Below are 12,379 nucleotides of genomic sequence, written 5' to 3' on the forward strand. Positions count from 1 at the left end.
TTTCTCCCTTTGGAACTCGATGTACAGCTTGTTCCCACTATTGTTGAGATACATGGCAGTGACAACATCTGAGGCCCAGGTCCACTTCAAAGATTTCTCAAGATCATTTCTTAGTTTCTCCAACTTAGCTTGGAGTTGTTGATTCCTCTCGAGTTCACTGCAGAGACTGGTTTTTACAACAGTTAACTCCTTTTCAAGCATGATGTGCGTCTCACTGACTATTTCCTTCCTTTTCCCAAGACTTACATTCCTATGTTCTCTATTGAGTCCCTTAATGGTTTCCTCTAGATCAGTGCATATTACTAACATGTCATCCCTTTACTCTTCAGTAGATGCAACTTTTTATTCTAAGGTGTTTTTCACATTGTTAAGGCCTTCTATTGTTTCCTTTAGATTAACAACTACTACCATCAGATCGTCTCTCTCATTTTCCACACTAGTTATTCTTTCATTCAAGTTTTCCTTATCTTGTTCAAGAATAGCTATGGTCTCTTTTAAGTCCACTACATAGACCACTAGATTATCTCTAGATTATTCGGCCTCTCCTAGTTCTATGGTCAGGATCTCCTTATCATTTACAAGGCTATAATAGGCATTAATTAGGACATTAGATAAAGACCTTAGCTTCTTAGAAGAATAGGATTTCAGATTTCTCTGAACGTCCCTAAAATTTACCTCATCGTCTTCATCTTCATCATCATCATCATCATCATCTGACGGAGCCATCAGCACGAACAGTGAATCGTACTTTATTGCTTCAGTTTCCACTGCCATCATGGAACTATTTTCTACATCTGATTCCCTTTCGGATTCACTTGAGGAGTCTCCCCAAGCAGCAAGAGCCTGCTTAACGATATTGTCTACAACATTTTTTTTTGATTGAATCTTTTATTTGGAACCAGGTTCCTTTTTCCTGCTTTGTCAGGATTTTGCTTGTACTGCTCCTGTTTCGCGAGTGGGAAGTCTTTGATGAAATGCCCTGACTTTCCACATCTGTGACAGAGATCGTTGTTCCTTGTTTTACTTGAACTGACCCACTTTGGTATACCACCATTTCTTCGAACCATCTTTTGAAATCTCTTAGTAAGATAGGCCATGTCACTATCTTCATCACTTGAATCACTACTTTCAGCCTTAAGCACTAGGTTCTTTTACTTCTTAGGCTTTCTTCTTTCACTGTCTTTCTTTTTTTCAACTCGTATGTCTTCAGATTACCAATCGACTCATCCATGGTCAGAGTCTGTAGATCTTTAGCTTCAGTGATGGCATTTACCTTACTTTCCCAAGACCCAGGTAGAGCACTGAGAATTTTCCTTACAAGCTTGTTTCTGGGAATGACATCTCCAAGTGAGTGAAGCTCATTTATGATGGAGGTGAATCTGGTGTGCATATCTTGTATGGACTCATCATCCTTCATCTTGAAGAGTTCATATTCAGTGGTGAGCATGTCGATCTTGGATTGTTTGACCTGAGTAGTTCCTTCATGTGTGGTTTGTAAGGCTTCCCATATTTCTTTGGCAGTGTCACAAGCTGATACTCTATTGTACTCATTAGGTCCTATGCCACACATCAAGATTTTCTTGGCATGATAGTTCTTTTCTACAACTTTTCTGTCAATATCGTTGTACTCTCTTCTCCCTTTAGGCACCAATGGTCTCGTTTCTTCAAGTTTCTTCATGGAAACATGTGGACCATCACAGATGATGTCCCACAGCTTTGATTCTTCTGCCATCATAAAATCATGCATCCGGGTCTTCCACCAGCCATAGTATTGACCATTGAATTTGGGAGGTCTATAGGTTGATTGTCCTTCTTCAATGTTTGGTGGAGAAACCATTGAGGATCCTTCTTAGGTGTTAGCTTGATAGGAGAAACCCGCTCTGATACCAATTGTTAGTTTATATGATTCCACCAAACTATAGAGTACCAGGTCCTCTATGCGATTATGCGTAGAATGCAGTAAAGACTGAATGTAAAGAAGGCAAGAGATTTTCTACGTGGAAAAATCCCACACAAGGGGATCAAAAAACCACGACCTACTCTTGTAGGCTTTTAACTCAACTAACTTGCAATCTCCTATTACAAGCCACTTTGCAAAAACCCTATTGCAAAGACTTCAAACTAACTTGTGATGCAACCACCACAACCCACTCTATAACTCTCCTAGTTACAAAGGATTTAAACTTATGACTGTCCCTAGTCACAACATAAACTCAGAAGTTTACGAATTTGGTTTGTTCCTAAAACAATGCTTCTAAGAAAGCAAACTAGGAATTACAATTACGAACAAATAACAAGATTAAAACTCAACTACGGATGTACATACACTCATTTAGAAACTGATCCTTAGTGGAGTTGTCTTCTTGTTCTTGACACACCAGTGACTTCAATGCCAGATGAATACTTTTGTTTCTTGAGAGAATATCACTGAATGCGCACAGAATGGTGTGTCTTGCACCAAGTTGTTTTATCACAAAAGATAGCATAATGGATAGTGATGTCAACTCTTGGTGTACACTTCTTTCCAATGAGAAGTGACTGTCTTGCACCGGGTTTTTTATCACAAAAGATAGCACAATGGATAGTGATGTCAACTCTTGGTGTACGCTTCTTCCCAATAAGAAGTGACTGCTGCACTATCTGCACATCCACTTCTAGGAAGTTGTGTTCCACTTGGATAGTGGACTTTGTCCTTCTGTCAGGACACACCAGCAGACCAGGTCCTAGTTGTGTTCCTCTTCTGTGATAGTTGCTAGATGGTCACTTTCTTTTGCTACATTTCAGTTGTGTACTTGACTTGTACTTTTGTTAGAGAACCCTAAGGGAGCAGGTCCCCATTGTGGTCCTCTTTATATTGATTGCGTACAGTCACTAACTTGTGCTTGTGTCGGAGAACCCTAAGGGACCAGGTCATCAGGTCACTATTGTATTCCTCTCTATGGTCGTTCATTCATTTTCTGATTTTCAGACTTCGACCAGTTCACATGAAATGTATTTCCTGTGGGCCAGGTTCTCTATCTGGTTCTTCACGACAAGTTTGTTAGATCATCATAACATAAAAAGCATAATGCTAAGACATTGAAAACCCATCAAATGTTATGATCAATCTACTTTAAAGGCCCGAGTATAGTGAGATGCATTGTATTGTATATGCTGTCGTTATATGCTACATGCGTATGTTGTTGGTTGCTAAGGGAAAGTCTTGAGTACCCGAAGCATTGCTTGAATCTTAAGTGTTGGGTCGCCCCAACCCTACCTTTTGTCTATAAAGGATCTTTGAGGTTTTAATTAATGCGCCATTCATTGTTCACGAGTGTCGGTACTAATGGCTCGTGAAGGTTCGCAAAAGGCAAAGGCAACGGCAAAGCCTTCTACGACTGCCCCATCCATAAAGAAGCGAAAATAAAGTGAGGTTACTTTACACAAATCGGAAAAAGAAAAGCAAGTGGCTGAGTTCAACAAGGCATCCTCGTGTGCCTCATCCAGCTCTCTAGGTAGATAGAGAGGATACAAAAATATAGTACCACTCCTTTGTACCATACGAGCGGTATATCTCAGAGATGGGCATCAACACCACAACTTTAGAGTAGCATTTTCCTATCGTTCTGGATTAGATAAAGGAGTTGAAGTTGTACCGTTTGTTAGAATGCCCCGGGTCAGCTAATTTGAGCATGGTGAAAGAATTATATGCTAATTGGCATTGTTAGAAAAATGAAGCCGATGTGCGAGATGTGTGGATCAACTTGCAAGCACAAGCACTTTGTGAGTTTTTGGGGGCTCTAAACCATGATCCGTGATTTTTTCAAAAGTTCGTGCGCAGTCCAGATTACCTGGCCATCTGTCAGAGATTATGTGGGAGGAACTTGATGGCGAAGTAGATTCGTTCACAACGAAATGATACCCACAGGGACATGTGCCATACTGACTTCAACAGAATAACTAAGGTCTGGCATAACTTTTTTTTTGCCTATATTGTGTCGAGTGAGAATTCTTCAGTTTTCATAAGAGCGAGGGTTTGTTTGATATATTTTCTGATGATAGGGAAACCTACCAATATTGGCCAGTTAATGCTAGATGAGATGACTCGCACCAGAGTTCAGAATGACTCCAAGAGATTCCTTTACGGGAACCTATTGGCACAGTTGTTGCTGTAGTAAGAGGTGTCGGTTTATGAGGGAGCTGATGATATTGTTCCTGCACCGACCAAGCTGTTAGATATCTCGGTGATACTGCCAGAGAATGGTCCAAAGTTGAGCACTGCTTTCAAGCAAGAATGGGATAACAACCTGCAGTCACATGTATTGTATAATGAGCCTGCTTTTGCAAAAAGTGGGGGTGACAGAGGCAGAGAAGCAGAAGTTGAACCAGGATTGTCCATTATTGGGGTCGACCAAGAAGCTTTTGGGATTGTCACCAGGTAGCCCGCTCCGCTTGTTTGAGGATCTGAACACTATTTCACCATCTCCTGATAGGGACGAGACTTGTGAGGAGGTTGATGGGCCTTTAGCAATTATGAGCATAGTGGAGGATGGCATAGCAGGTAGTTCGAGGTCTCGTAGATCGGGTCAGGCTCGTACATTGGTAGATGAGAAGTCAGACGGAGAGGGCTCCGATTACGACCCGAATGGGTCCTCTTAGCCAGGGAGTTCCTTCTATACAGCCTCTTGCTTTACATTTTTGTTATATTTTCATTGGGGACACTGCACTTTTTAAGTGTGGAGTGAGAAATTTTCTTTGATGAGTAGTAGTATGTTAGTACCTAGTAGTAATGTAAGATGAGAAGTCAGACGGAGAGGGCTCCGATTACGACCCAAATGGGTCTGCTTAGCCAGGGAGTTCCTTCTATACACTCTCTTGCTTTGTATTTTTGTTATATATGCATTGGGGACACTGCATTTTTAAGTGTGGGGTGAGAAATTTCCTTTGTTGAGTAGTAGTAGTATGTTATTACCTAGTAGTAATGTAACTTCTTATTTTTAGATTCTAGCTTCTTGATTTTAATTGCTTAGTTAATATAATGAGTGATGTAGTATAGTAGAATTGTAGTAGTTCAATTCAGGAAAAAAAGTTTGGACTTTTCCCGATGATGGATCTCTGGGACAACTTTCTTGAGGGATTAAGGTCCAATGAAAAATTTCAAAAATATTTTTTATTTTTAGTTAGTCGTAGGTAGATAATAATCCTCTTTGGTTTTTTTATGTATCTTTTTCAATGGATGTACTTGAACCGGGTAATTTTTATTTTTTTCTACATATTTTTGATTTTTTAGGAAACACGGGGAAGAAAAAAAAATTGAGTGTCCTATAGGCCGTTTGACATGTTTGATGCTAACTTTGTTAGGTCATAGCATGCAAATTACCCTCCCAACATGTTTTAATGAAAATTGATGTCGTGAAAGATTGAATCGCCTGTTTGTGACGCTTTCTCTCTGTAACCTGACTCAATGTTCATGTAGTGCTTTATTGCTTAATACTTCTTAACCTTGTGATTACTTGCCTAAACTTGAGATATGAAATGGATCATACCTATTGGGGTCATGTGCATTGTGTGATGTGAGATATTGATTACATTCTGTGCTATCATGTGTTTGTCTAGAACTTGCCCTGTGTTAGTCGAAGCGAAATAAGTAAGCTTTGTGAGCCTAGGAGATAACGTAGGCTGTTCTTTGATTGTCCATTGAGCTATTGTGAGCACGTGATTTTTGCCCTACATGAATTACTCCCATAAATTCAAACAAAATAATTTCTTTTCATTATTTGGAATTTTTGAGGATTTTGTGGCATTTTCTGATAATTGTTTGCATTTGTTTATACATATTTATTTTATTTAATTAACGGAAAATACAAAAATATGTCGCATTTGCATTTAGGATTTAACTTTGAATTTTTGAATTAAGTAGTAAATTAGTTATTTTATAAGAATTGAAAAAATCACAAAAATAGTTTAATTTGCACTCTTTAATTTGAACTTTGATTTTGAGTAATTTTCTTTTAATTTAATTTTAATTAATTGTGATAATATTTAATTAGTTTTAATTAGTGTTTTTAGGTTAATTAGGTCCTAGGATTTAATTTAGATTTTAATTTATTTTTGGAAAAAAAGAAGAAAAAGAATTAATTGAAAAAAAGGGAATTGGAGAAGTTGTTTGGGCTACATTGTCCTAATTTACCCATGGCCCAATATTTCTTCCCCAAAACCAGTCCAAACCCGGCCCAAAAATCCTCATACCCGTCCAATACCCGGCCAACCCGCCTGCCAACCCAACCCGTTCCCCAAATAAATCGATGAAACCTATAGGAGATGAGCGGATGAGCCCTAAGCCTAAACCAACGCGTACAGTTCTCTTCTCCAAAATCACTCAAACCAAGCCCCAAATTCAGTCCAAATTCGGGTGAGTGAATCCCAAATCTCACCTCATGCGTTCCCCCCTCTCCCCATCACCATTTCTAACGGTTTCTGACACCAAAGATTACCCTCTCCTCTCACTCGCTCGAATTTGAGCTATATCTCATGATTGGAAGGTTCTGAGAACGAGGAGCTGGATGAGTATGAGGCGTTGGATCGATTTCACTTAATCCAAGCCCCACATTCATCAAGGGATTCATTTTCAAATAGGGCCAGTTCCGATTTTGAGATTATTTTTTCGGAGTTTGATATTTGGAGAGAAAAGATTGAAAAAAAAATTATTTTAGTTTTCCTTGCTGGCTTTTGCGTTTTCAGGTGCGATTCTGGGGAGGAAGATGAAAATTTCAGTCTCTTTTGCTCTGTTCTTAGTTCTGTTTCAAAGTCCAGAAAAATCGAAGAAGAGTTTTTCCATTATCCTTCTTTGATTCCCTTCAAAAATAGAGACGAACTGAGTTGAGATCGAGTTGACCGTTTGTGTTTGAGTTTGTAGTTTTTGCATCCTAACGCATTTGTAGTCGTTGTTCTTCGAGTTTTATTGTCAAATTCACTTGTATCGGGTTCAAGGCAGAGTTAATCTAAGTTTTGCAACTCAGGTTCATCCCTTATCCTCTTCTTTATTGCTCGTGATTCCATGTTTGTCTGTGTTCGAATTCCACCATAGTTTAGTTTGAATTTGGAAATTCAATGTCTGTTTTGTTCTTAGTCGAGTTCTAAACTCGTTTGGCCTTGGTTTAGGTCCATTTTATGTTACTTTTTTTAATTCAAAATACTCCAAGTCATAATAGAGTATGCTGGAATTTCTGAGTTTGTATCTCGTTGTTGCTGTCATTTAGGCTTCTGTTGGTTGAATTTTCTAGTAAGCAGGATTAAGTTAGTGTGGTTCTATTCTCTGTTCTTCGAATCCCAGCCGTGAACTTATGGGATGATCATCGGTTATCTTCTCGCGTAAAAGGATTGGGAATGAATATGGATATTAGCAATTTGGAGGATTATTTCACGAATTTTCTACTGAAACCTTATTCGTGTGTGTTTGCAAGTTCAAGCTAGGACTGTTCTCAACTGTGTGTGTTCATTTGTGTGTTTAAATTGGTGTTGAAACTCAGCTGTGTCGCTGCTTGTATATGTGTAGATTTGCTCTATTTTCTTTCCCCCTGCTCGAAAGTTATTTGCATTGTTACAGCTATAAGAACTCTGTTCTGTCGTGCTACTAAAAACAACTGATTCAAGTAATGAATTGTGTTAAAATATGCAGCATTTTGGGAACATTTGCTTGGGCTGTTAGCCTGCTGAAAAGCCGCCTTGTTTTGCACTGTCTAGGCAGCTCTGTTTCCTGCTCTTGTTCGAAATTTTATATGCCTTGTTTCTGCTACAAGATTTCTGCTCTTTCGAGCTGTTGAAGAAGTCAATTTGAGCAGTTGTTGGCCTGCCCTGTTTCGCACTGTCTAGGCAGCTCTGTTTCCTGCTCTTATTCGAAAATTTTGCGCTGTTAGCCATGGTGTTCTGTTTGAGGATTCAGCAGTGTTAAAGTTTCTGTGACCAGTTTTTTTGCTGATTTCACAATATTCTATGGTGTTACGCCGGTTTCGTTGTATTGAAATGAAGGCTTGCTATTGTAAATTGAAGTGTTTTGAGCTGGGATCAGGTTCTCTACAAACTGATTGGTCTTTATTCATCTGATGTTCTTTTAAACTGTTTCATAGCTACTGTTGTTTAATGGCAGGCCCCTTCTTAGTATGTGATTAGATCTATCTTCAGCAGCCAGTTTGATTGAGTCTCTAAATTGATTCATAGGAACTTTCTTGTCTCCACGGTTTAGTTTTGGGACATCTTTCCCTTTGTTAAAACTTCAAATTGGGTGAGAATTTTGATAGCCAGTCAGAGCTGTAGTGATGAAGTTTGAGTATGGCAATGTTTTAGTTTATGCTTTATTATGAATTCAGTGGTCATGAAGTTGTTGGTTCTTGTTTACTATGAAGTTTCATGAGTTGCATGATTTAAGTGAAATCTAGTTGATGTATGCTGGCAACAGTTGATGCAAAGAAATTGCTTAATTGTGAAGACGATCGTTCTTAATGTTTAACCTTTTCTTGATTCGAGTTACACTTCTGTGTTTGATTCGGTTATCCTGTTGAACTCTCCAACTGAGATCTAGCATACTATGAGATTTAAATGCTATTGTTTCCTTCAAATCTTCCTTATTAAAATGGTGATTAGTTAGTGAGCTTTGAATTCATGGCATAGGCAGTTTATTTTTTTTTTGTCATTGTGCCAACGCAAGACACCAGGAAAGCAAGAAGTTTCCTGGGAGCTAATTCAGGGATTGGGCTATATATTGGCTATGGGTTTAATTTAAAAAGGGAAGAAATTTTGGAGCCTATGCACTGAAGTTGCACCTGGCCCGTTTTCACAATCATATACTGTTAATATATATGTAGAACAGATCCGACATCTTGGGCCCTCTTAATTAAGTATGACACTTCTGATTATATCGAGGCGTGCCAATTAGTTTCCATGACCCTCGCAAAGTTGCAAATTCGTAATTACTTTAGGCGCGTCAGTTTAATAATATTACCTTCTTAAACTCGGGTGCGCATTTATGTCACCCAAATCCAAATCTCAACGATATTAAAATATGTCAAAAGTCACGGGTGCATTTGTGTGACGTGGTTCGAGATGTGTTTTAATAGCATTGTAATTTTCTCTGAAAAAATGAATAAAAGTGGTTAAAAAGTCAGAATTTGCATATAGGTTTAAAACTTGTATTAAAATCAGATAACTAAGCCGAATATAATAGTTGAGCGACCGTGCTAGAACCACGAAACTCGGGAATGCCTAACACCTTCTCCCGGGTTAACAGAATTCCTTACTCGAATTTCTGGTTCGCGGACTGTTAAACAGAGTCAAACTTTTCCTCGATTCGGGATTAAACCGGTAACTTGGGACACCATAAATCTCCCAAGTGGTGACTCTGAATCTTTAAATAAATAAATCCCGTTTCGATTGTCCTTTAATTAGAAAAACTCCTTTATACCCTTCCCGGGGGGTATAGGTAAAAAGGAGGTATGACAGCTATTATGCCATCATAAATAAAAATTATCCTTAGATAGCCCGTTGTAGCCAATAAGTTTTTTCTTTGGCACCCATATTACAAGCCAAGTCCCACTTTGTTTTAAGTAATTTTTTGTTGAATCTTCACCTCCGAAAGCATGTAAGTCACTAGAAGAGTAAGGTGAAAGTTAGGGTAGCTTTTGAGTGGAACCATAGAAAAGGCCAAAAAGGTGCAGGTATGTTTGAAAGATCATTAGCCAGAAAACCTAAATTTAGGGAGAGTGTTGGAGAAGAAAAAAAAGCAAAGATATATATATATGTCTCTAGTATATTAATATAAGTTTTTAACTTGTATTATCAATTTTTCAGTTTCAATAATAATCAAGTTTATATTTATTTTACTCTTGCCCAAGTTTACATTTACATTACTCTGCATAATGGTCGGTTAAACCGCCTATTTACTTTATTGAATTTTATTTACATGGTCGGCTCTGCCCCATAGATTTATTTGCTTGCACTCTAACTGTATCTTCTGCAGGTATAATTATCTTATTGTTATTTGCTTCCTGTCCTTACATTTATCTAATTTTCTTCTAATCTTTTAGGGGCTTCGCTTCTGGTCCCCTGTCCTTAAATATATATATATCGTGATCCGGGCTAGTGAATGCAAAGTTGTGCTTAAAGAAAAAGGGCCAGGTTTTATATGGTTTCTTGGCATTGCTTGAATTGGTCATGAAAAGTGTGTCACACCTCCTTTTTACTACCCCGGAAGGATATAAGGGCGTTTTTTCCAATTTAAGTGACAATCGAAATGGGATTATTATTTAAGAATCAGAGTCGCTACTTGGAATAATTTATGGTGTCCCAAGTCACCGGTTTAAAATCCCGAATCGAGGAAAGATTGACTCTGTTTTACAATCCGCGAACACAGAAATCCTGGTAAGGAATCCTGTTAACCCGGGAGAAGGTGTTAGGCACTCCCGAGTTCCGTGGTTTTAGCGCGGTCGCTCAACTGTTATTATTGGACTATTTATTTGACTTTAAAACATTTTTTTGAATCCTATGTGCATTTTATTCCTTTTAAATTGCTTTTAATAATCCAATTATTATACGACTAATTATTGATTACACATTGTGAATCATGTCACGGGAACCGTACCCACAATTCACAACATGTTTATTTTAATTAACAAGATTAAATTGTGGCCGGGTCACATAAATGTACCCCCGGATTTTAAAAATTAAGTGTCACGACCACGTCACGCGAACCATACCCGTAGTTATAATAATTCACTTGCGAGCCTAAAGCAAACTACGAGGTTCATTTTAGTAGCTAAGTTATAAAAGTATTTTTGAGGGCCATAGAATATTCAATTGATGGCACACCTCGATTATAAGAAGTTAGTAATAATTATACGAGGGCCATGAGTTATTTACTAAAATGGCACACCCCAAATATACTTTTTAAGAAAAATTGAGCTAATCTTCTGAGGGCCATAAACTATTTGGTGTTGTCTAATATGGCACACCTCAACCTAAGTAAAAGAATTATTTTAAAATAATGCAATTTGAAACTATGGTGTGCACAACTATTAAATACAAAGCCTGCTGGGCCTTTAGGCATTTGGGCCAGGCTAGTCGTATACATGATTCTAAGCAGCCCATTAAATAGGGACTTGGGCTCAAACACAAACCCAAAGAAGCTGTCAGGCCCCAAATCTTCCCATTTCGAGGTGGCCTCAAGGTCCAAGCCCTCTAGGGCAGTATAATTGGTTCAAGTTTTTACCAATTAATCCTTCTTTGTATTCCAATTTGTTCACTTTAACCCTGATTTTCCAGCCTGCTTGTCAAACTAAACCCACACCCCATCTTCCTAGCAATTTCCCATTCACTTTGATAAGATTTTCTTAATTAAATTCCCTAAACTACCCTTTAGGCTTCTGCTATTTACCTTCAGAACCAGATAATGGGTCAAGTCGACCCAACAATCAACCCAAAAACCTGGGCTTGTAAACCCAGATAGACTCTCCCCTTTTCCTTTGGGCTTATGAACTATGAAGCCCAATTCCAATTCAAAAATCAAAAGAAAACCCACACAAAAAATATAGGCTAAAGGAAGTGCAAAACCAGAATTCTTTTTAAATGAAACCAAAACAAAAAGAGAAGGAATTAATCAAACCTAAACATGAAAATTAAAACAAACGTAAATTAACATGCTTTTAATTTAATCATGCAAACAGAAAACTGATTCAAAAACAGAAAAATAATAAAGAAAAAGAAAAGAGGAAACATAAGTAGATGAAGATGAGAACAAAACAAAAGATGAAATAAAGAAAAAGTGGCCAGAAAAAAAATACCAAGAAATAGGCGGATGGACAATGGACTTGGACAGATCTTCAACGCCTTTGATTTCGAGCCAAAATTGGCATCAATCGTGTGTTCTCGTTGAGAACAGAGGAATAAGACCAATTCCAACCTTAATCATTCATTGAAACTTGACGATTTGGGAGATTTGTGGTTTTTAGGGTTTGGGTGTGGACCTTAGATCTGAGATTCGAAAGTCTTGGTGATGATTTGAAGGAAATGAGCTAGGGATTTGAGATGAGGGGATGGAAAGGATTCTGGGGTGTGATTTTGGAGGCGGTTTGGGGTGGGGCCGCCACCGGATAGGGTGAGGAGTGTTAGGGTAGCGTTAGGGTTAAGGCTCGAATGAAGAAGATGAAGTGGAAGGGGTGCGAGGTTCTCTGATAGGATTCAGACAATTTTAAACGAAATGGGGGGAAGTGTTTAAACCGTTGGATGATGGCAAATGAAGGGCTGAGATGGACTTAGAACAAGCGAACTCAAAACGGTGCCGTTTGGTTAACTAAATGGAACAGACCGGGTTGGGGCATGGTTTGGGCCTGGTCTGAGACGAGTTTTGAGG

General features: G+C 38.4%; 1 protein-coding gene across 1 annotated transcript; it reads right to left on the bottom strand.

The window, feature by feature from the left end:
• Positions 1-531: 531 nt before the first annotated feature.
• LOC138872826 (uncharacterized) lies at positions 532-1,837 on the bottom strand. The gene is made up of 2 exons (XM_070151244.1): positions 1,216-1,837; positions 532-860 (listed from the first exon to the last, which is right to left on the bottom strand). Exons 1-2 carry the CDS (start codon positions 1,835-1,837, stop codon positions 532-534), a joined length of 951 nt encoding a protein of 316 aa, XP_070007345.1.
• Between the last annotated feature and the right edge of the window lie 10,542 nt (positions 1,838-12,379).

The sequence above is a fragment of the Nicotiana sylvestris genome, chromosome 7 (genome assembly GCF_000393655.2).
Source record: "Nicotiana sylvestris chromosome 7, ASM39365v2, whole genome shotgun sequence".
Lineage (NCBI taxonomy): Eukaryota > Viridiplantae > Streptophyta > Magnoliopsida > Solanales > Solanaceae > Nicotiana > Nicotiana sylvestris.

Bases quoted from the DNA above. Each gene is read 5' to 3' on its own strand.
- LOC138872826 (XM_070151244.1), bottom strand. From the start codon at position 1,837: ATGGTTTCTCCACCAAACATTGAAGAAGGACAATCAACCTATAGACCT. The intron at 861-1,215 runs GTAATCTGAAGA...AAAATGTTGTAG, and splicing joins GACCATGGATGAGTCGATTG to ACAATATCGTTAAGCAGGCT.